The 25691-nt window shown below is 31.1% G+C and overlaps 3 protein-coding genes and 1 long non-coding RNA gene across 5 annotated transcripts; 2 read left to right on the forward strand and 2 right to left on the reverse strand.

Annotated features, from left to right (window-relative positions):
* Positions 1-874: 874 nt before the first annotated feature.
* Positions 875-5516, forward strand: LOC111631270 (GLIPR1-like protein 1). The gene is made up of 7 exons (XM_023375488.1): positions 875-1214; positions 1287-1499; positions 1566-1660; positions 4687-4775; positions 4850-4897; positions 4974-5040; positions 5480-5516. Exons 1-7 carry the CDS (start codon positions 1002-1004, stop codon positions 5514-5516), a joined length of 762 nt encoding a protein of 253 aa, XP_023231256.1. The 5' UTR covers positions 875-1001.
* Positions 5517-6107: 591 nt separating this feature from the next.
* LOC111631224 (GLIPR1-like protein 1) lies at positions 6108-8641 on the reverse strand. The gene is made up of 6 exons (XM_023375425.1): positions 8255-8641; positions 7946-8158; positions 7776-7870; positions 6499-6596; positions 6385-6429; positions 6108-6276 (listed from the first exon to the last, which is right to left on the reverse strand). Exons 1-6 carry the CDS (start codon positions 8516-8518, stop codon positions 6200-6202), a joined length of 792 nt encoding a protein of 263 aa, XP_023231193.1. The 5' UTR covers positions 8519-8641; the 3' UTR covers positions 6108-6199.
* A 69-nt stretch (positions 8642-8710) lies between these two features.
* LOC111631225 (GLIPR1-like protein 1) lies at positions 8711-12342 on the reverse strand. The gene is made up of 6 exons (XM_023375426.1): positions 11463-12342; positions 11169-11381; positions 10999-11093; positions 10067-10155; positions 9944-9991; positions 8711-9871 (listed from the first exon to the last, which is right to left on the reverse strand). The coding sequence occupies exons 1-6, from the start codon at positions 11673-11675 to the stop codon at positions 9768-9770; spliced, it is 762 nt and encodes a 253-aa protein (XP_023231194.1). The 5' UTR covers positions 11676-12342; the 3' UTR covers positions 8711-9767.
* Positions 12343-12382: 40 nt separating this feature from the next.
* LOC111631226 lies at positions 12383-25607 on the forward strand. 2 transcript variants are annotated; one of them, XR_002757669.1, is made up of 5 exons: positions 12383-12938; positions 14354-14487; positions 20765-20840; positions 20918-21205; positions 25399-25607. It is a non-coding gene; the product is annotated as an uncharacterized LOC111631226 (long non-coding RNA). The 2 variants fall into 2 exon arrangements; XR_002757668.1 differs by having other exon boundaries at positions 20765-21205.
* The last annotated feature ends 84 nt before the right edge of the window (positions 25608-25691 follow it).

Consider the following 25691-nt stretch of genomic DNA (forward strand, 5'->3'; position numbering starts at 1 on the left):
TTTTATAACTGCACTTACAATGTCTGTAACATGAAAATATTTTTGGTATAAGATTACTATATCTGGTATTTCATACATATAGAAAATAAAATGTTCTTCTGTTGGTCTGTATGTTTCCTATGATAACATGAAAATATTTTTGATATAAGATTACTATATCTGGTATTTCATACATATAGAAAATAAAATGTTCTTCTGTTGGTCTGTATGTTTCCTATGAACTTCTACACATATTTTTCAGAGTTACTCTCTATGGCTCTAAGGAAACTATACGGGAAGATGCTTGTGCCCTTTTTCTTTTTATTTTTTAGATTAGTCCTCTTTGCCTACACCCTCCTACATTCAACTACCTCCACGATAAACTCCGCCAAGTCCACCACAATACGAATTTTTACTCTCGGTGAGAAATACTAAATATGCGGTCGTCAAGTTCTAAAATGTTATACATGGGGCACGACACGCGATGTAAAAAATTACATATAACCCTTAGTGTACCATCTTGTTTCAGAAGAAAAATTTGAACGTCAGACCTTTCTCTAATAGCCGCACATTTTCCTACAAAAACAGTGTTAATTGTTAACAATTTTAACCCCCACAAACGTGATACCAGTCGTCAAATCTCATAAAAATTCACTGGGGTGTCAATCATACAGGCGTTAGAAGACGGTTAGTAAAGGACTCTACAATAATTACACTTAATTTTCAGACGTAAGGAGAAAGAGCTAATTTAATCATCTATAGAATTATTACCTGCATGACTAAAAACTCTTGATTAAGACCACCAAATCAACAGATTACAATAAATTCTACTTCAAACTGTGGACCTATCGATTGAACGATCGATCAGATCATCAGTTACGTAGAAGAAACTTTCAAATATCTAAAGACTAATTTCGAATATTGTGATTCCATTTTCTGGAACGTACGAATTGAATTCTTTGAAGAACGATTTAAAAAATTCGAAGTTTATTAATTTCATTTTAATTTTCCATTAAAGAAAAATGAAGCTCGCAAAGTATCTTATAATATGTTTATTTTGTTCTATTGGCAAACTTGAAGGATTCTTCATTTCTGTGAATGCCTCTCAGTATTTTATAGAACATAGCAGTTTACTACTTAGTAACTTTACTAAAGAAGAAGAGAAGAATGTTTTAGGGCATATTAATCTACTAAGAGAGAATGTTGAACCAGGTTCTTCTAATATGAATGTATTAGTAAGTAATATTCATATTAATAGTATATTAGAATTCGAGTGAGTATTGTAAGAATGAATGTTACTTTTTCAGATGTGGAGTGACGACTTGGCAAAAATAGCTAAGGATTGGGGCGATAAATGTATATTTGAATCCGGCCCTAAAAGTTGCCTAAAACATTTCAGCCAGAATATATATTATGGAAGTAAGAGCCATCAAGAAGCATTAACACAATGGTATAGACAGAAGAATCTATATGACTACGATACAAATGTTTGTAATGGATTCTGCGATAGATATAAAACGGTGAGAGCAAAGTCTTGTAGTAATTATTTTTCTTTCGTATATATTTAATTCTTTTGTTTCTTTCAGGTAGTATGGGCTGAAACTACTACAGTTGGTTGTTCCCTATCCCATTGTAAAAAAGATGGTTCTGTGCATGTCATCATTTGTAATTTTTATCCAGCGTAAGTGTGGAATTTTAATATTTTATTCTTATGTGGGAATGAGTGTAATTTATTATTTTAAACGAAATTTTCACAATAAAGATTTCAGTATTCGTTGTCCCCATGGACAACATGGTCCCCATGGAAGTTAACGCTTCGTTAACTTCTTCAGCCATCTACTAGAGATCCAAAATGTTGAAAATCTGGAACCAATCGGAAGTTTATTTATTATTTACAATTTATCTTTATGTGTTTCCTTAACAATGTACAGTACTTATTTTCTGAATCGCTTTACTATATTTGTGAGGATTTTTCTCAACCCATTGGGTTCGATAGAGAGCACAAACATTTCTTCTCTTAAAGTAACTAAGATTATAAATTTTTAACAGCATACACTTGTGCCTTCAGAAACCTCCAAAATTCAAAATCTAAACGACTATTAACAAACACTGTTTCGCACATTAATGTTAATGCCTTTTAATTTTTAATTAGAAGAGAGGAAATAAATTTTCATTAGTTTCAAGCTGTTTCGAACACTGTAATTTACTTATAACTTTTAACTACAATTACATAATTATATTCTGATATAAATTAAATTACAGACTAGATATGACAAAACTGTCGACATTACGCAGCATAATCAATGTCATCAATGCCAGGCGAAAATACATTTCAATATTTATACATGATATTCGAGAATAAATTTTAAATTCGTTTCTTATTATTATGTATACTGTATATAATTTAGTTTTCATGTTAAAAATTCCCAAAATTATACGTGCTTAATGTTAAAAAATTATTTCGCCAAATACCGGTGAGAGTTGTTTTCGACTACTTTAGACTAGACCAGAGTAGGTAATCTAGACATATTTCTGAATTAAAAAGCTCAAATTAGGAACAATATGTGAATAATATAATAAAACATCTTAGAAACTTAATGCTAAATATGAACTTGCTACAATACGGCTAAAATATTAAGTGCTTGGTACCTAAATAGCGGCCAGATTCTCATAGAAAAATAGAAATGGCCAGCTTGTTGGCGATCCCCGAAAATCCATCCAACCAACTACCAGTGTTCGGTGGTGTTATCTTCTCTGTAAAACTGGATGGAGAACACATTTATATTAAAGGTTTTCATATAAGTCCTCCGGATGGATGAGACGGTTAATGCGCTACTCTATTGCTGTGAAAGACCTGGAATCGAATTCGAAAAGTGATATTGAAATTCATAATGTACTAGAATTCGGGTGAGTATTGTAAGAATGAATGTTACTTTTTCAGGTGTGGAGTGACGACTTGGCAAAAATAGCTAAGGATTGGGGCGATAAATGTATATTTGAATCCGGCCCTAAAAGTTGCCTAAAACATTTCAGCCAGAATATATATTATGGAAGTAAGAGCCATCAAGAAGCATTAACACAATGGTATAGACAGAAGAATCTATATGACTACGATACAAATGTTTGTAATGGATTCTGCGATAGATATAAAACGGTGAGAGCAAAGTCTTGTAGTAATTATTTTTCTTTCGTATATATTTAATTCTTTTGTTTCTTTCAGGTAGTATGGGCTGAAACTACTACAGTTGGTTGTTCCCTATCCCATTGTAAAAAAGATGGTTCTGTGCATGTCATCATTTGTAATTTTTATCCAGCGTAAGTGTGGAATTTTAATATTTTATTCTTATGTGGGAATGAGTGTAATTTATTATTTTAAACGAAATTTTCACAATAAAGATTTCAGTATTCGTTGTCCCCATGGACAACATGGTTCCCATGGAAGTTAACGCTTCGTTAACTTCTTCAGCCATCTACTAGAGATTCAAAATGTTGAAAATCTGGAACCAATCGGAAGTTTATTTATTATTTACAATTTATCTTTATGTGTTTCCTTAACAATGTACAGTACTTATTTTCTGAATCGCTTTACTATATTTGTGAGGATTTTTCTCAACCCATTGGGTTCGATAGAGAGCACAAACATTTCTTCTCTTAAAGTAACTAAGATTATAAATTTTTAACAGCATACACTTGTGCCTTCAGAAACCTCCAAAATTCAAAATCTAAACGACTATTAACAAACACTGTCTCGCACATTAATGTTAATGCCTTTTAATTTTTAATTAGAAGAGAGGAAATAAATTTTCATTAGTTTCAAGCTGTTTCGAACACTGTAATTTACTTATAACTTTTAACTACAATTACATAATTATATTCTGATATAAATTAAATTACAGACTAGATATGACAAAACTGTCGACATTACGCAGCATAATCAATGTCATCAATGCCAGGCGAAAATACATTTCAATATTTATACATGATATTCGAGAATAAATTTTAAATTCGTTTCTTATTATTATGTATACTGTATATAATTTAGTTTTCATGTTAAAAATTCCCAAAATTATACGTGCTTAATGTTAAAAAATTATTTCGCCAAATACCGGTGAGAGTTGTTTTCGACTACTTTAGACTAGACCAGAGTAGGTAATCTAGACATATTTCTGAATTAAAAAGCTCAAATTAGGAACAATATGTGAATAATATAATAAAACATCTTAGAAACTTAATGCTAAATATGAACTTGCTACAATACGGCTAAAATATTAAGTGCTTGGTACCTAAATAGCGGCCAGATTCTCATAGAAAAATAGAAATGGCCAGCTTGTTGGCGATCCCCGAAAATCCATCCAACCAACTACCAGTGTTCGGTGGTGTTATCTTCTCTGTAAAACTGGATGGAGAACACATTTATATTAAAGGTTTTCATATAAGTCCTCCGGATGGATGAGACGGTTAATGCGCTACTCTATTGCTGTGAAAGACCTGGAATCGAATTCGAAGCAACTTCCTAGCAGTTTTTTATGGGCAATCTGTTCGGGACGTGTTAAGTCCCGTTTCTGACCTCCCGGCCGCCTCCATTGTGAGTTTGAACAAATCTAGGATGGATATAATTAGAAAGATCGTCTTACCAGCTAGTCAATGGAGTGGAAACAGTCCAAAATATGTACTTTTTTAATATTTAATAATTTTTATTTTATACAGAATAGAGGATTTAAGTCAGAGGCCGTACAAGAAAGGCAATTCATGTGAAGAATGCGAGAATAAGGATAAATGTGATTTTAATTTATGTGGTAAATTTTTTATTATAAATTTATGTTTGATTTTTTAAATGTTTTTATTAATGCACTGTTTTATTCTTTGCAAGTGCCAAAAAATTTCGAAATATCGAATGAAACTGCTTTTTGTACACAAAGTAAATATATTTTTTAATTGTTTTATGTTCAAAAAGTATCCGAATGTTTGATAATTTATTTATTTATTTTGTTTAGGCGTAGGCCTACAATCAGAAAGTGAAGAAAACATTGCCCACAGAATTTCATCTGAATTTTTTCTGTTGTTAATTATTGGAGTATTACAAAATTATTTCTTCGTTGGAACACCTTAATGTTCAAACTTTGTTACTTTCGAGTGATTTATATGATTCATTTTCAAAATTGTATAAAAAATTTTAATATTGAAATATTAAATAAAACTTATTTATGGCTAAAAAAAGCAATACCAACATTCCACCACTTTATGTTTAGTTTCAGCCAAAGCAATGTTCGAATGAATAAAATCATTTAACAATGATAGTTGGACGTGTGTTAGCACATGACCAACGGCTGGCCACATGGAATTCTTTGGAATTTCTTTACGTGTTGTACATCAGCTCCCATAGAAAGACCCAAGGAAATTTTTCCACGGAGGCATAACTCTCAAGTTTTGCGGTACTTACTCCCGTCATTCGGACTCTTTAAAAACATTTTAACGATAATAATTAATTGTCATTATTCAGAAATATAGCAGTAAATATTAATCACCAAAAAAAGTAGATTAATTATATAATTTTGAAATTTTTTAAATTACGATTTGAGTGAGTCATATTCAGTTACAACGTGACTAATGGATGGTGCAATTTATCTTATTTTACAATAACTTAGAAATTAGTACATGAAAAACAGGTATTGAAAACAGGAAATTAATTACAAGTAGAATTTAAGAAATTGGATTGATGGGATGTGGCAAAGCAATGTTCAGTGATCTTCCAAGAAGGATTGACTCCCAGGAAGACACTTTACCAAAAATTGTCCTGTATTTAGATTATCAGACAGGTGAAGAAAACCTGTAAAATTGTATTTAGCCTTCTCGTTGGTCATACGCCAACCCAGACTAGTGTTCAGTCATCTTATCCACTCATCTACTGATTTGCTACGGATGATGATGATAACATGAGTTGTTGAACTACAATTTGTAAAAAATTGTGTCCTAACATGTCTGTCTGTCCTTCCTTAATCTCCAGAACGGAGTTAGATAAATAAACGATGAGAACAGATATGGAAAGCTCACGGAAAAATGCCCCGATTAAGTAACTGTTAAAAAAAACACAGTCTACGAATATTTTACAATGAGAAAACAAATTATTTATTTAGTTCCTAAATTTAATATTACATTTATTTATAATTAAACATTAAATGAATGTTTTTAGTCTTTATATTAACTTGTTTTCCTCTTCAACTTATAACGACATTACAAATATTAATCCTCTTATAGCTGCAATTATTATTACAATATCATTTTCGTTTCTAAATCCAGCTTCAAATTGAAATAAATATGGAAAGAAAATAATTAAAATACAGAAAGAATATTAAATAAATATTTTTATGCCGTATGATTTATATTAAAACTATTATATTAACTTACCGCATATAAGAAAATGTTTTTCGGGTATTTTAATATTACTTTTAACTGTAAAAATTTTTATTTAACTTATAATTAATAGAATATTTAAATAACATCTAATTTATGAATACTAACCACACAAATTATGAGAACAAGAAGCATTTCCCTCATCCGATGCGCATTTACTGCAAGCCCGTCCCTCCAGGAAGGGTTTCACTTTTAAAAATACGCCACTGTTATGAAATTTCGTAAAAGAAATTAGAAAGTATTTTCAAATATTTAAAATTGTTAAAATACTTTAGAATAATAGATTTTTGATTCAAATAGGAAATTCTCTCTATTAAAAATGATGTCTTGTAGGGAAGTCATCCAGAATTTGATTTAGACTGCCCTGTGGCAACTAAGAGGATCTACAGCTTTCCGGTTGTTATGTATACATAACGAGGGAAAGTATTGGAATCATATCAAATTTGAACCTCGGAGTATTTTGCAAATCTCCATGTTTTTAGACTTGTAAACCCCAAAAAAATCAGAAAAACGGGAAAAAAAATTCCGTGGGTATGTTTGTCGCTATGTGTGTGTATCGCTGTCTATTTTGCTTTATATCTCGGGTGGGTCTAAAGATGAAGTAACGAAATTGGATGCGGCAGTTTATATTTAAGGGACATTGAAGCTGTTAAATTTTGGCGATGAAATATCAAGGGAATGGAGAGATACAAGGGATCGTGTGTCATGTGTCGACTTAATGAAAATGTTATACATTATTAGCATTTAATTTTTTTTAAATAATTACGGCCATTAAAATTGAGCATTTTGATAATAGTTAAAAATACAGAAAATTTTCATAAAATATCATAACACATAACACCACACACAATTTTATTATATTGTAATTAAAAATATGACGGTTATTTTCAAAATAAAATCTTATAATAGCCGGAAAAGTTACGCAACTCGTTGTTGGTTATTTTAGTAAAAACTTTACGGACAGGCTTATCATAAGGCGCCCGGCTATTCAGGAACGTGATTCGACATATCCCGATGGATCATTTCTCTAAAATTCCTTTCGGTTTTCCGATCTGTCGAATTCGATCCCTGGGTGGCCCACAGCAGTAAAATGGGTTATATCATCCATAAGTATTTTAACAATAAAAATAGACTGGATAATGATCGAACGGTTAAGATGGATAAAATAACAACAGGGATTTTTCGAAATTGTACGACAGTTCCCGTTCCCACCACCTGGTAGCTCCTTTATGGGCCGGGCCGAACCCGTGAAACGTATGCTAAAAACATAAACACCCTCTTAGCGCCCACAGGGCAAAACAGCTAAAACAAATAGCAATAATTTATAAGATTGCATAAAACACAGAATTATAAAAGTACATTAAAATTATCTCAGCAATACTTACACCGGATAGAAATTACAAACGATTAGATTCTTTAACCCGGACCGTTTACAGTCAGACCTCGAACATCCTACAGAATATGTTTTAGACGAAACCATCTAAATAATAGATATTTACTTAAAACAAATTCATTATTACGACGAGTTTTAATAATGTTAATCGACTATTCTTACCGCTAAATAGTGTTTACATTGTTTTCTACATGCGGTGGTGGAGTAAATATAATCTTTCTCTTCCACGTACCATTCTTCAAGTGCATCTTTGTAATCACCGCTTCCCACATATATATTCTGTCCAATAACATTGAGACATTTATCGGGTCCTTGTTTATTAACGCATCTATCTCCCCACTTTCTTGCCAGTTTTGCTAAAGCATCGCTCCATACCTGGAAAAATGAAACAAATATTGTAAATCTTCATCGATAGTTTCCTTTTCTATGTTAATTTTCGAGAAAATACGAGCCTAATGGTTAAAGACTTACCAAGCTATACAGATCAGCAGCGGGGGGAGTCGTATTATTTCTGTAAATGTTCATTAGCGAAACAATATCATTCTCTTCGAATCTGCTAAATCCACTGTTACCATTAATGAATTTCAGTGCTGTTCCAGTATTTACCGTATTTCTACTTTTATAATTTTGCTTTAATTTAACTTCGCTCTGAAATTCCGTACAGTTATTAGAGTCAAATGATTCCTCGGCCATGCAGGAAATGCATAATAAACATATGAAATACTTCAGTATCATGTTTAAAAGATTTAAATATAATTCAAAACACCGATATTCACGCTTAGATTTAAATACAAACTGGAACGAAATAGAATGTCCTATTCGAAAATCGTTCCGAATATGCAAGAAAATTAAGAACAAATTATTTGAAATGCAAAAAATTAGACATTTAAATAAAAATGTTTTAATGTGAAATCATTTTTAAGAAATTTGTAAATATTATTTGTTTAATTAACAATTAAGATATTAATTTTAACTTTCTCGGCTGTTATACAGTATATGTGTTGTGTTTTATGTTATAACTTATGTCAATGTAATTTATACCTTGTAATGTCACACATTTAATTTTTAATATATCAAAATTCTTACATTAAGCTAACCATTTTAACTGAAAATTCTGTCATATTATTTAATATTTTTTATTCATTCCAGATGAAACAAAAAAGTTTGTACAAAAGTAGTCAATCTTCTCTTGATGAGGTCTGGAATCAGCGAAATGGCCGTGTTATATAAATGGCAATGTCAAAGTACATAAAAGCACTGAACAATTAATTAATTAGTCGCAGAATTTTCTACGTTTTCTTTGTGTCTGGCCTCTAATATGAGCCATTTTTTCATAAAAAGTTTTTTCGGGAGATAATCCTTCTTGGTAGATCGCTTAAGTGTTTCATCGCCACGTTCCATTAATTGAATTATTTGTATCGAATTTCTACAAATAGGAAACAAAATTCCAATTATTTGTGACAAATACTATGGCTAAATAATTCCGGTTTGCTATACTCTGGTTTTCACGTACTAATTTCCAAGTTATTGTAACAATAGGTCAATATTGTGCAATCGATTAGTCACGTTAAAACTAAACGTGTCCGACCCATTTTATTAATCATAATAGTTCCAAAATTCCAGTTTCAAAATAATATATTCAGTCATTTTGATGATTAACATTTACTCGTACTTCTAAATATTGATTTTTAATTACTATTGTTAAAATTTTTATAACTAAAAACGTCTTGGATTGATGGGAGAAACCAACGAAATCTTTATTTGGCCTTTATATGGGAGCTGGTGTTTATTTAAGACGTAAAGTAAACCAGGAGAACCCCGTTCGTTCGGCCTGTTCGTTGGTCATGTGTGCACCCATTGTTTAGTGTTTCTATCCACTCAGTCATTGCTGGACCAAAACTGAAAATGAAATTAACTTGGACATGATGAATGCTTGTATTACTTTCTTTAGCCATGAATACAGTATACAAGCAACGTATAAGCATTAAGAAAGTCCAATAATAGGGTAATTTTGTAACGCTTCAATAATTAACAACAGAAAAAAGTAAGATGAGATTTTGTAGCCAACGTTTCCATTAGTTCCTGATTCTAATTAGAAAATAAATAAATTATTATACATTCAGATAATTTTTAAACGTAAAACAATAAAAAAATATTTACTTCCAGAACATGAAGCAATTTCATTTGGTACTTGGACATCCCTTGTTACTACAAATACAAAGAAAAATCAACGTATTAAACATTATTTAAAAATCAAACATAAGTTTATAAATAAAAATTTACCACATAATTTGGAATGACATTTCTCTTTATTCTCGCATTCTTCACAAGGATTGCCTCTCTTGTATGGCCTCTGACTTAAATCTGCTATCCTATATATGATAATAAAAAAATATATATAGGCCTATATATATAAATTGTTTCTGCCAAATGGGCAAATTTAATTTCTGTCGGTTTATGAGTTATTTATCTTGTGCTCCTCTCGAACTCAATAAGTTCGAGAGGAGCACAAGAATATGCATTTCTTCGTCTAAGGTTACTAAGACCGCAAATTTTAACAGCATTCACATGTGCTTTAGAAACTTCAAAAATACAAAGCTCTAAAAAAACCATTAAGAAACACTATCTCACACTTTCATCTAATGTTAATGTCTTTCCATAAAAGAAATAAAATAATCAACATTTTAGTGGTTCCATACTGTCTGGAACACAGTAACTTAAGTATAAAGTCTATCATTGTGTAATTATGTTCTACCGTGTTTTGATATTAATAAAATCATAGACTATATAAGAGAGATAGTACAGTACTTTATGCAGCCCCATCAGTGTCAAACGAAAACACATTTGAATTTTTTCACATGAAATTCGAACATAAATGTTTAATTATTTTTTATTATTAAGCATATATAATTAATTTTTATTACATAAAAATAAATTTTATATGCTTAATAATAGGGGGACAATGGGCCCGTTGTTCTCACAGTCGGTATAGAAAAACCACAATGGATATCATTAGAAAGGTTAATTTATATCTGATTCGGACCACCGTCTAAAAATTTCTGGTGTTTTTTGAACATTACTGCGCTCCCATAGTGGTTGGACCGCTTCATCCGTCGGTCCGACGAATACTAAAAGCTTTATTGTGAAAACTCCGTTTAAAATGATAAATTATAATCATTTCTAAATTAGAATAATAAATTAAAATTCTAACTTACGCTGGATAAAAATTACAAATAATAACAGATACAGAACCGTTTCTTTCACACTTGGATGTCGAACAACCGACTGTAGTAGTTTCAGCCCAAATTAACTGAACGAAACAGAAGATTAAAAAAAAATAAATAAATATGAAAGAAAAATAATTGTTATAAGACTTTGCACTCACCGTTTTGTATCTATCACAGGATCCATTGCAAACATTTGTGTCGTAATCATACAGAATCACCTCTTCACTCCACTGTCTCAATACATTAAAAATCAGTTCGTTTCCATAATATATAGTCTGACTGATACTTTGTAGACAACTTTTAGGACCGGATTCAAAGGTACATTTATCGCCCCAATCCTTAGCTATTTTTGCCAAATCTTCCCTCCACACCTAAAAAAAATAAATAAATAACATTCGTTCTTATTGTACTCACACGATTTCTAATACACTATGAATTTGAATATCACTTACTAGTTCCTTCATGTTCGAAGAATCTGGCGGATTTCTTCTAACTGTATTAATAGCCTGTAAGATTGTACTTTCTTCAGCCTTAGAAAAACCGCTAAGCTTATATCGTGAATAGATAAGATTCTTAAACTCGAAGGCATTCACAGAAATTAAGAATCCTTTATATTTGCCAACAGCGCACAATACACATATTGTAAAATACTTTGCAAGCTTCATTTTTCTATAAAATTGGTTTCGGTGAAAATTTAAAATGAAATTGATAAAGATCCAATTTTCTACGTCGTTCTTTAAGTTGATCGATGAATTCAATTCGTACCAGTACTGTACATTTGAGAGAATAGAGTCATAATATTCCAGATGATAGACTTTCGATATTTATAAATTTCTTCTACGTAGCTAATGATCTCATCGATCGTTCCATCGGTCAATCGGTCGGTTCATAGTTTGGAACAGAATCTGTTGTAATCTGTGGAGTCGTTCTGCCTCTATCAAACATTTTTGTCTTGTAGATAAGCTTTCTATAAATGATCAAATTTCTTTTTATTTCTATACCTCGCGCCCAAGAACTAAGCACAACCGTCTGTCTTGGGACTGGGCAAAGCTAAGTATCCATATGCGGTCTCACTGGCCTGGGTCATTTCGTATCAAGACTGTTTCCGGGCTAATACATAAAAAGTGTCTGTTTTAAATTTCGATGGACTTCGGATTCGATTTGTCTATTCTGCGATTGATGAAAGAGTATCTGTTTAACTAATTAGCCTATATCGCAACGAATACGGTGGATTTTATAATCGGAACCTGCAACGCATTGGCCTCGATTCCATTCCATTAGTAATGGCAGAGGGACGTCATTTCCTCCGTACCATTCGGTTGGCAGTCGTGAGGTTGTGAAAAGCATTGCAGAGAATTCGGATAGGTATGTGCATTTCCTACTTCGATATTCCCTCGTTCCGTGGGCTGTCCTGTTCGTTTATTCTGAATATTCTCTTTGCGCACTAGTTTTCGATACTGACAATGTCCGATTATCTAACCGTTTTCCTAAAGTTTTAAACTGTTAAAAGTTTTAAAATTTAAAAGTTTTACATTTTTTAAAAAAATAATGAATTTTGATAAATGTTTTCTGGCAACATCCGCTCTCTTCAACATCATCCGATTTCTCTCTCTCTCTCTCTCTCGTTTATATGGAATCATCCGATTTTAATTCTCCTATTGGTTAAATACATCACGTGACATAGAATGCAGTATCAAGCGATTGGACGATAGCCGTTCTCTTATTTGTCGTTTGGTATTCGAAGTAAAAGACGCGGTAGGATCGACTAATAAAGTCAGAACTTATTTAACGTTAAATATGTCACAGATAATTTCAATCGTTTTGTGGTCACGTAACGCGATTTTATCCATAAAGTAGCAGATGAACTCGGCGTTGCTCTGTCAATTAAGTTAGCAACGGTTGCGACCGCCGCCATGACGGTGCACGTGGTAAGCTTTCATCTTAAGTTAATTTGGTAAAAATACATTTTAATTTTTTTTTATTTACTTATCCGTGTGTTCTTTATTTACTTATCTTACCTCTTCTGATGATAAAATGAGAAATAAAATTATTTTTTATACAAAGTATAAATTCCCGCCTTTTTCCTTTGGCGCCAAAACAGATCTGACGTTTACGATCGAGATCTGTTTAGATCCAATCGCTTCGACCTGACGAGGACTGTAGTGCCCGACGACCACAGCCTACACTAGCTTTTTTAGAACCCACATTTCTGGTTGTTACCCCTGTTTTGGTTAGAGGTTTTGTTTTACTTGTCCTGACTGACTGACTAATCGATTCATTGCCGCCCAGAGCAAACCGCTTAACCTAGAGAGGTGAAATTTGGTAGACAGTTAGGGTACGTCGTGAAAATGCACGTTAAGAAGGGATTTTTCAAAATTCTCCCGCGGGGGGAGAGGGAGAGCATTAAGGCTTAACCGGAAAAACGGCTTCTACTGTATTATTTTAGATGCGATTTTTTTGTTTTCAACTATGTTTAGTCTTCATTGAGTACTTAGGTGTATTGAATTGATAACATTTCAGACATTGTTATGAATATTTTTATATATTTCGATGTTTTAACCAAATGTTCGAACCGTTTTAAATTCGAATTTGTTATTGCATATTGGTTCAATTATACAACAATTGTAAACGTTCCAGAAAATTGATCAAATTGAAAATAGTTCTATCTTTAACTGTCTACTCGGACCTTGCATGCTAAATGACTTTCATTACACGCATTTAGCTTTCCGAAGTCTATGAGAACAATTATTTGGCATTGACGGCCATGAATTTCACGCCAATAAGCTGCCTTGACTTGTTCGATTATGTTATCAACTCAATTTCATATTTATTTTCACTTTGCGGTCCTTCTCTGTTCTTTTTCTGTTATTTACACACATAGGTGATTTCATTGTTATCCACATTTGATATCATCACTTATCACATACTGCCATGATGCTCGTGTCTGTCTGCTATAACTGTCAAGAATTAATGCGATTGGAAAAGCGTAGTGACAGCGGGCCAATAAAGAGCAGGGTGCGCGATCATTGCCATAATGCAATTTGCGCGCCAATTTTTGTACATGCATTAATCAAGCTGAATAGTATTACTGATGCAACGAATAGTATTTGCCCTGAGGCCAAATATACTATTTGTTGTATCACTAATATTTTCTCATATTTGATACATCGTTTATTTGTCAAATTTCTAGAAAATTCAGCAAATAATTCTCAAGAAATATGTTCAAAATTTATTTCTTAAGAAATGTTTTTTGTTTTATATTATTTTAATAGTATATACATGTTTATCTTTTTATGCATTTTAGTGATTACTTATAATTATTAAAGTATATAAATGATTTCAGGGTAGAGCTGCTACCGGACTTCAAAATTTATGGAACACGTGTTTTATGAATGCTGTTATACAATGTCTATCATGCACTGTCTCTTTATCCTTATCGTTAAATTAAACTTCATCGATGGAACTTGATATAAATAGGTGTGTAAAAAATTAACCTTAAAATAATTTTTATATATCCAGGATAATTTAAAGTAATAATGCAAGCCAAAAGATGACGATTGAACTACAAAATATATACAACTTTTTATTTTTTACTCTCTATTATTGATATATAATACTGAAAGTTCTTTAAAATCTTTATTATTCTACAGAATGTTTTGATTAATTTCATATAATGTATCATTGAAATTGAATTTTAAAGTTGCAAAAATTTGCAAAACCAGAAAGAATTGACATTATTATTTTTAATCTAAAAATATGGTATATAGCATTTATATTAGGTAACCAAAAAAGTTCTGTCGTTTTTTGTGAAACTACAAAGTTTAAAGAATGTTAAATGCAATACACAATAGATGGCTCTAAAATTCCAGCAATATGTTAATCAAGATTTAATGCTGACTCATCTTATATAAAGAGAAGCGGAAAGGTTATCTCTTATTATTATAAAAATTGACCTGAAGATGAGTACTCCAAACTCTATAATTCGTGCTTGTATGTTGTATAAGTTTAAACTTGGAAAAAATGCCATGCAAATGGCTCAAAAAATATGCCAGGTTTTTGGACAAGGTTCTATCAGCACTCGCACCACCCAAAGGTGGTTTAGAAAATTTTCTTCCGGTGATGAGTCGCTTAAAGATGCGCCATGAGAAGGGCAGCCATATGTCATTAATAATGATGAATTACAGGCTGCAATTGAAGAAGATTCCGCTCAAACTTGTCAGATATTAGCACAAAAGTTCTCTGTAAGTGATGAAACTGTCCGTTTGCATTTGCATAGTCTTGGAAAAGTTTACAAGCTCAGCAAATGGATACCTCATCAATTGACACCTGCCAATATTGTGCATATGGTGGACTGCAAATGGAATTGTTCACTATAAACTTATACCATCTGGCCAGACTATTACTGCTAACGTCTACACTGACCAACTCCGTCGAGTTCACCAATCATTTTTGAAAAAACAGCCAGCTTTAGTAAACTGTAAAGGCGTTCTTTTCCAACATGATAATGCTAAAGACATCATGTTGCGCGTGTGACCTCTGACACAATTCAGAACCTTGGATGGGAACCTCTTTTGCACCCTCCTTATTTCCCTGACATTAGACCTTCTGACTATCACCTATTTTTAAGCCTAGATAATCATCTGCGAAATCGACAGTTCAGAAATAGAGAGGTTATAGAAACGGAGTTAGAGAAGTTTTTTAACTCTAAAGATCATGACTTTTATAAAAATGGAATTTATAAGGTTGTTTCCCATTGGGTAAAGGTTATTGAATATGAGGGTGGTTATTTTGATGAATAAATTGTGTTATTTCCTATACATTTTTATATTTGTTTTCTTTCGACAAAAAACGACAGAACTTTTTTGGTTACCTGATACTATAAAAATATATTGAATGAATGAATGAAATTATTTATTGGCATAGAAGACTTTTGCCTGTTACAAGGTCATTTTAAATACAGTAGAACCTCGATTATCTGCCCCCCAATCAACCGATCCCTTGGTTAACCGACCGTCCTAGTCGGCAAATTTCAAATGTCCGCTAGTGATGTGGCGCTACAATATTTGGCTATGTCTTGGCTACTTTAATATTATTTTTACGTGTTTTAGCTGGCAACACTCATTCGTCCATGAAAGGGAGCCAGTATTTAAACGAAGCTTAATTTTCTAATTTTTAACGATACAATAGCGACGATTATTATTTTAAAAAATTTTTGTTAGGCTTAACATCGATGAAAATTCAACGCAAAATAGGTTAATAGCGATATACTAATATACTAATTACATGGGATATAATAATATACTACACTAATAATGGATTTTTTCATACTTTTCGGTTATCCGACTTTTCAATTATCCAACCAACCCCAGTCCCCAATTAGGGCGGATAATCGAGGTTCTACTGTACACATATTAACATCTCATATAATAATATTTTAATAACTTTGATTTTTTTCTATTTATTAATCTATAGAATTATATGAATAATTTATCACAATTATCATTTAATTAATTGTTTAACATAGTTATATAACATATAAATTGTGTTCTCTATTAAATGTCTTATACATTTCCAACTCAATAGTACATTCAGCCAGTGGCCCAATCTGGAGCCTTTGAAGTTTATTCTTTTCATTACAATGTTCACATATAATATGGATTTTAGATAAATTTTTGGTACAGTTTGGACATTTTGATTGGGTGTAGTCTATATATTTATCGTTTATATTTATTCCATTTTTATTTAACCTAATCTGTATTAAAAAACTTTTTTAATGTTAAAAGCTATATTTGTCAGTATATAGTTGTTATTTGTTGGATAATTTAGAATTATTGCATACCAGCTTGTGTTTTCTCGTTTTCGTATATCTTCAATGTCTTGAATAATAGAGTATTCCATAACTCTATATATTATTTCTTTATTATACTGCTCCATATTACATGTACTGTCCATGAACAGTTTAATTGAAAATCCATATTTATTTATTATCTTTGATAGCTGAATTATCCAACTTCATCTTAAGTCTATTTCCCTCGATTTGTGATATAGTACAAACAGCAGTTTTGTTGTTATATCTTCTGCCTTAATAATTTTGAGTAAGAACCTTAAATATCTTTTTATTAGTATAGTATTTAATCTTAATCTAGGCTATTTGTTTCTAATCTTAAAGCACTACCCAGGATATTATATTCTAGCTGGAATGTCTTACGTATAAATATATTCTGTATTTTTTCAAAGTCATTAAATTTTTCCATGCTCCAAACTAGGGCCGCATAGCCCATTGAATTCATCCCTATCGAATTAAAAAGTTGAAAATGTGTACATAAATTCTTCTATAAAAATATATTGCACAGAATATCTATTACATGTCAAGGATACAAATCATAAACAAAATTTCATCAGTAAAATTGCGTTAAAACTTCTTGGCTAATCCAACATTATCAAAAAATTCAAATAAATTTATCAATGAAATTTATAAATTATATTGATTATAAATAAATGTTTAATTAGTAATAAATTTTAAATAATATAAATAATTTATCAGTTATAAATTTAATTTGTAAATTTAGGCCATTTAATATGGAACTATACTGTTTTCAATAAATACTAATATGCTGACATTCTGATAATCTGTTTGGTATTTTAATAACAAACAAATATAAATTTTTATTGCTGTTTTCAATTAGCTCTTGCCTAAAAGTATCACATCTGGCAGCAGATGTGATATTTTTAGGCTAAAGGTTTGTATTTGGAAATAATATTTTATGATTATCTATTCGAAAATCAAATATTATATGGCAATTGAACTATGTATTCTTTTTTTATTTGCTCATTGTAGTTGACATGTGCCAGCATTGCAATTTAAAATCAATAACAAATTTGACTTTGTTGTTTTTATAATTACTGACCCATATTTTTCTGAATAAAATTATTCTAAAATTGTTTTACAAAGGAGAATAAAAAACAGTTTGACTAATGTAATGCACTAAAGTTATGTCAAAATGTAGCTACATCATTCTAATAATTGACTCTCATGGTCACTCATCTGATCATACCTCTTGTAAAATGGTCTTGGGTTATGAAATAATATAAAATTAGAAAATTACAAGACTTGCTTTATTAGTTGACTTCAGGATTTTTTATTTGATTAATGGAAAGGAAACAAAGAGGATGCTAGTCAGAAATTGTGATTTTTCTGAATAATGCAAGTTTTTATTTTTTAAATTTAAAACAATTGTTAAATCAAACAATAAATTAACGATTTACAAAATTGTTAAATATTAAAACTAACCCATTTCCAAAACTGCTTACTTCTTATGTTTGTAGTTTATTATTTCGGAGGCCTGAAATTCACAATGTCTCATAAAATCACCGAAAATGTTTGTTTTTACAGTTCTCTCTTCTCCACATAAACTCGATCAGATAGGAGTTGAGAAGATGACATGAAGTACCTTGTTCCTCCATTTACAATTTCCCATAACCTCTCTGTTTTGTATGTGGCATCCATTATCTGCATCGATGAAGTTAAATTTGTGATTCACTTGATAATGAAAATATCCTGCTTCTTGTAAATCTTTATTACTGTACCCATTCCAACAGTCTGAAAAAATGGTAGTTCCTTCATGTATGTGATTTTCCACTTCCTTCAATAATGTTTCTGCCGAATGATTTGGCACTGGAACAAGGAAACATTCCTTTGTCTCTCGACAGTTCACCAGACACCCATTGTTGAGGTAAAAGACGACTGACATTGTACTTCCTTCGTGTGTATATCGTTTTGTCGATTTCAACAATCTTGTCAACACTGCCTATCTTCTTGTCACAATGACTCATTACAGAATGGGGGCAGATCTCCCTCATGTAACTGTTCCAATCAATGGCTGTAGAAAAATGAAGTCCTACTTGCATTTTACAAAATTCCAACGAAGAAAGTTTCAGCGTCCAAATATATATAAAATGCAAAGCGTCAAGGATATGCATGAACCAAAAAACCAGTTATCCGTCCGAATTCCCCTTTTCTGTCGACATGTCCTGACGTGGCATCTCCATTTCGGAGCTTCTGTTTCACAAAAATACAAACTCATTGGATGATTATTATTGCAAAAATGTTTGTAATGTAAAATTCCATTTTTCTGAAACACACTTATAGCTCCATGTTCGTTGTTCATTAAGTCCCAAAAGGTATATTCCATTTTTACAACTTTATAATGAACATGATAATGAAATGAAATATGCAAACGAGCAACTACGAGTTATGACATCAAATCAACTAATTTGCATCAACGATTACAGATAAAGCGTAAAGTAACGACAGTAGTATAGAAATGATACACTATGGGGGTACAAAATTAATTTGCATATAAATTTAATATAAAGTAACGATGCATTCTGGGGTATAAATGCCGACGCGATATAAGAATGACAAATTTTTCTCTACTACGCCAAAGCGGTCCTCTCTGAAGTAAGTTGCATTCTTTCATCTATCTGATAATTTAAAAAAAAAAAAAGTAATACAAATTTTATTCATTGAATTTATTTAATTTTTCCATTATATCATCAACGATGTTACTAATATCCTGAAGTATATAGACTAGCAAACTATGCAAATTTTCAGTGGTATATTTATGATCTAGTTTCTGATATTTAATAATATAACACCAGAAAAGATGGTATTTGAAATTGTGAATAAAATCTTCATTCAGTATTTGATAACGAGAAACCAAATCCCAGGAGAGATAATCTTGTAATTCCCGCAGAGTATCCGTTTTTAATTGCTGATATTTTAAAACTATTCTCATATTTAATTTATCAATATATTTCTTAATAAAATTATCGGAGAGAAGTTGAAATTTTGCTATTTTATCCCAATTAAGATAGTTCGAAAACTTATCCATGAATTCTTCATCTAATATTTAATGATCTGAAATTACACCCCATTTCGCATGTTTAATATGTTTTTCAATGAATGTAGTAGTAAATATATAATTTTTCTATATTAATTCCCCGTTTCAATTATCTGCAAATTCGGAAATGAAGTCTTGGCTTAAATCAGTTTTTGGCTTATAATCTCTCATTTAATATAGTTTTTAAAACGTCTGATGTTTTTTTCATCCATCAGTAAACTCTAGAATTTTTCCCAGTCAAGTGGTATAATGTGTGAATTCTATAAAAAAAAAAAAAAAAACTTAGTATTAGGATATAGTTTTATATATAAATAAACATGGTAATTGGTTACAACATTTTTAAAAAAGTACAATAATGACTATTACAGTTAGAACATCCACATTTTATAAAATTTTTATTACATAACACCATTGTTATCTGGTTAGTTAATACAAAACATTTACAATAGTATTTCTTATTCTTGGGTAATTTAAATAATCCAGCTTTATTTACAGCTTGTTTTAAACAAAGATATGTTTTACTCGAAACATCATGTATTAACTAGGTTAGGTCATGAGGATGTATCTGTTTTTGCGTGAGAGTCGTCGACCTCGGAGAGCTGATTCATTTTTATTACTGATATCTAAAGATTATTTTTGTTAATTCTATAGCATATTGTTCAAACTCATCCTACCGACATATACTAGTTAAAAAAGTGATTACAGTAGGAGATAAGAGTCAACGTGTCTCTCTATAATAGTATAATAACTAACACAATGACAACAAAACTCTCTAAGGAGTGAGAGAGGATAATATAATATTTTGATGTTAACTTATAATAGGTTGAATGTATATTTTTTCTTGAATATAGCATGGAAAATAATCATCTGATTGTGGTAGCCGACGAGAGGAGTGCGGTTGGTGGATACAGATCTATGATTAGAGGGGTGAGGAATTATGATAAAAATAAAGGAATCCCTCTAATCATGGCTGTTGTCCCTGAGAAGGTGTATATCCCATACAGGGTTAGAGACCGATTTCTCAGCCAGCAGCAGTGGGTAATGATGACATCGACACACCAGAGACCTGCTGCAGGAGCGATCGCACCCCGAGAGGAGGAAGAAGATTCCACCTACTATCACAATCTAGCGTAAGGACCTAGCTCTCCGCTAGAAGCTAGTGATAGTAGTGATGGGTCATCATCCAAGGATGAGGAGAGTTCTATCTCATCCGAGGATGAGAATTCTACTTCCTCCTCAAAAGAAGAACCTTCTCCAAAAAGATGACGGTGCTGGAGACAATCATAAAACAGGTGTGTATTAAATAAAACTTTTTTATATTTTTGAGTATTGAAAACAATTTTAATGAAACTAAAAGTACATAATTCTGTTGGATATAATTGGCATTATATCTAAGCTTAACTCATATATAAAAACAGCTCGATATTCACAGCGAATCAGATGATTATGGTTGTACAAAATCAGTTATATTTTCAAATTTCCGAATAAATAGTGCTAACTTGCGATTTTAAAAAAAAAAATATATTAAAAACATGATAGATTAACCTAATCTGCACTTGTAACATGTCCTATCAAGCCGAATGAGGAAAATCCAGTTTCCTATTTTCGTGGGTCAAGCTGAATGCAGAAGTTTTTTTATTAAGGAAAATCCTCTACCAGTATATTCCTCCTAGTTTAGTATAAATCAAAGGTGGGCAACCCCAGCCCGCAAGATCTTTAGAAGAAATTATAAATAAATATTTTTCGATGCAATTTGTCTACTTTAAATTGAATATTAATCTCTTAAGCATTGTTCCCAAAAATTTTCGTGCTGACCTCATTGACGTGTGTGGGCAACCCCGAATATTTTCATGTCTGCATCGGAACGTTTTGATACTAGATGTTGCTATGTGTCATAATTTTTATATTAAACTGCACTTTTAAAATATAATTTTTTTTGTTTTATATTTTTCAATATATTTATTTTGTTTGTGCAAAGTAAAGAAATAATTTTTAACGATACAATAGCGACGATTATTATTTTTAAAAAATTTTTGTCAGGCTTAACATCGATGAAAATTCAATGCAAAGTAGGTTAATAGCGATATACTAATATACTAATTCTAATTACATGGGATATAATAATATACTACACTAATAATGGATTTTTTCATACTTTTCGGNTATCTAGTATAGTAAAATCGTAGGACCGATAAAAATTTGACGTTATATTAGGGTTGTCGTTACATTCGATGACATTATAATCGGGTTAAACTGTATGTTGTTTGTGCAACATAAAAAATAATTTTTAACAACACAGTAAACACTATTATTTATTAAAAAATTTCATTGGGTTTAACATCAACGAAAATTCAACAACGCGTCGCAGGGAGTCAAATTACATCAGTTAGGTTAAACGCACATAGCAACATATATGTTCATAATTTAGTACTAATGTTAAAACTAACATCCATTAAAGCATCTTTTCCTTCAAATGTCTCCACTCATAACTATTTTTGTTGCGCAGTATATTTGTATTCTATCTATGTGTATGATCAAAGCCAAATATCTAATGTTGTAATTTGTGGTAACTGAGTGAGTTGTAGCTGGATTTTAAAAAGAACTATTTATTTGAAATTGGAATTAATTTATTTAAAGGTAATAACAAAAAACTTTAATAATTTTAATAACAATATTTATAAATATTTATTCAGTTTTTAGAGCAAAATGGCATCAAACAACAGCATGAAAAGAAAAGTTGATTCTGAAAACAAATCTTTTCAAGATAAATGGATGTTGCAATATTTTTTACGGAACATAATGGAAAACCTTTGTTTAATTTGCAATGAAACTATCGCTGTAAAAAAGAATTTAATATAAAAAGACACTACCAAATGAAAGATGCAAGTTATGACAGATATCAAGGTACTGAAAGAGTAAAGAAAGTTGAGAACTTAGAAAATTTTTTGAAATGTCAACAAAATATCATTGTGAGTGTTAACAAAGAAAATAAAAATAATACTAAAGCTAGTTATATTGTTGCTTTACAAATAGCAAAAAAATTAAAACCGTATTCAGATGGAGAATTTATTAAAGAATGTATATCTGAAGTTGCTGGATTACTCATACCAGAAAAGAAGACAATTATCGATTCAATTTCTTTATTGCAGCGAACTATAACGAGACGTATTGATGATTTATCGATGAATGTGGAGAATACATTGAAATTTTGAATATTGCAGCTTGAATATTATTCATTAGCTATAGATGAGAGCACAGATATTACTGATTTAGCTCAATTGTTAATATTTATTCGAGGAGTTGATTCAAATATGAATGTTTGTGAAGAACTCTTGTCGATTAAATACAATAAAAAGTACGACTACCAGAGCAGACATTTTCGAACAAGTAGAAATTTCAATGCAAAAGTTTAATCTTTTCTAAAAAAAAACTATCTGGGTTAATAACAGACGGTGCGGCAGCAATGACAGGAAAAAATAAGGGAGTCATTTCCTTATTTAAACAAAAAATGGGAGAAGAGAATTTTTCTAAATTATTTATATCTCATTGCATCATCCATCAAGAAAATCTATGTGCAAAAGCTATGCAATTAGAAAATGTAATGTCTGTCGTATCCAACTGCATAAACACAATTAAAAAATCAGCACTAAGTCATTGAGAATTGCTAATTGGTCTTGAAAGTGAATATACAGATGTTCAACATTATTGTCCAGTTCGTTGGCTCTCAAGAGCAACCGTATTAAAAAAATTTTATAATTTGAAACACGAAAATAAACTATTTATGGATATGAAAGGAATTCCCATTGAAGCATTAAATCAGTGTTTCTCAACCTCTAACGAATCGTAGCCCCCTTCAGTAAAACCTTTACGTAGTATAACCCCCTTCACTACGAAATTCCGATGCAGAAGCCAAGACTAACGCCAAATTCATACTACGAAATTCCGATGCAGAAGCCAAGACTAACGTCAAATTCATACTACGAAATTCCAATGCAGAAGCCAAGACTAACGCCAAATTCATACTGCATTGAATAGAATAGTGATTAGTATGTTACAGTAGAGCGTTGTTTATCCGAATCAACTGGGGACTGGGGTGGTTTGGAAAACTTATTTTTAGAATAACGAATCACGCACAAAAAAATAGTTTAACGTATTCCATGTTGAAAATTTTCTCCGTTGTGTGTCGCTTTGCGTTGAATTTTCGTCGATGTTAAGCCTAACAAAGACTTGTATCGTTAAAAATTATTTTTTTATTTTGTACAAATAAAATAAATATATTGAAAAATATAAAAACAATAAAAAAAAATTATACTTCAGACGTTAATTTAGTATCAGAAACGTAAAATATTTGAGTAGCTGGAGAAATAGCCAAAAATTGCAGCGCCACAGCACTAGCGAAAATTTAAATTTGCCAACTGGAATGCTTTCGGATAACAGATGTTTCGGATAACCAGCTTTCGGATAAACGACGCTCTACTGTATTTGTTTAATTATTGTACGATATAATGAATTAAATATCTAATTATTCTTAATATATTGTTTTACTATATCGCCCAGAAAATTGTTTTCCCCCCCAAAATATAAATTGTTACTAATCGCCCCCTCAACATGAAAAAACGCCCACATGGGGGCGATATCGCACCCATTGAGAAACACTGCATTAAATGATGAGAAATGGTTGTCAGACCTGGCATTCTTTGTCAACATTACAGGACACCCGAATGTTTTAAATGAAGCCCTACGAAAGCAAAATCAAAATGTGACACAATTATATGGACATATTAAAGCTTTCAAAAGTAAACTCAATTTGTGGCAATCCCATATAGAGAAAAATAATCTTTTTCATTTTCCAACTTTATTTAAGTATTGTGGGAAATATGATCCTCAATTTTTTGTTAAAAAAAATCAAAGATCTTTATTCAGAATTTGTTGAAATCTTGAAAACATCGATCAAGAAAAATATTTATTTTCGATTATTTAACTCGCCCTTTTCCATTACTGAAATTGAAACTGTTCCAGAAAAATTTGAAATGGAGTTATTGGATCTGAAAGAGATGGTAGGTTTAAGAGAAAATTTTAATTTTACACCTGTCCATGAGTTTTATAAAAATCTGTCAGCTGAAGAATTTCCAAATTTAGTTGATAATGCGAAGTATATCTACTCTTTATTTGGCTCAACATATCGATGTGAACAACTGTTCTCCAAGATGAACTACTTGAAATCGAAGTACAGAAACAAAATAACTGATACGCATTTGGAAAACAACTTGCATTTAAACACCACACAAATTGAACCAGATATTGAAATGCTAACAAAATCTTTGCAGTGCCAGATGTCACATTAAATAAATACTTTTTTCACTTACACATGTATATTTATTTTTTATCATTAATAGTTATTTTTCCAATTCTTTGTAATTTTTCAAAAACAAGAGAAATAAATGTAGTAATTAACTTCTTTTTTTTATTTATTTCATATTTGAAGTCTAAAAAATTACAAGTCACAAGAAGTCGTCAATTAAGTACTACAGCCTGCAGAAAAAACGTAAAATTTATTCTGGCCCATGTTATAAAAAAGGTTGCCCTTGGTATAAATAACACCTGAGTTTCAGGGATATAGTTTCGAATAGCAACTTTTAATAGAAGAAAATGACAACAGTTGATTGCTGGAAATTAGCGAAAATGAATAGTAAGTTTTTTTTTATGTGTGTTTAGTATTAGTATTATATATATATATATATATATAACAAAGCCTCGAGATACCATCCTCCATTATAC

Source organism: Centruroides sculpturatus, unplaced genomic scaffold (assembly GCF_000671375.1).
Source record: "Centruroides sculpturatus isolate CEXI.00-Female unplaced genomic scaffold, Cexi_2.0 scaffold50, whole genome shotgun sequence".
Classification (NCBI taxonomy): domain Eukaryota; kingdom Metazoa; phylum Arthropoda; class Arachnida; order Scorpiones; family Buthidae; genus Centruroides; species Centruroides sculpturatus.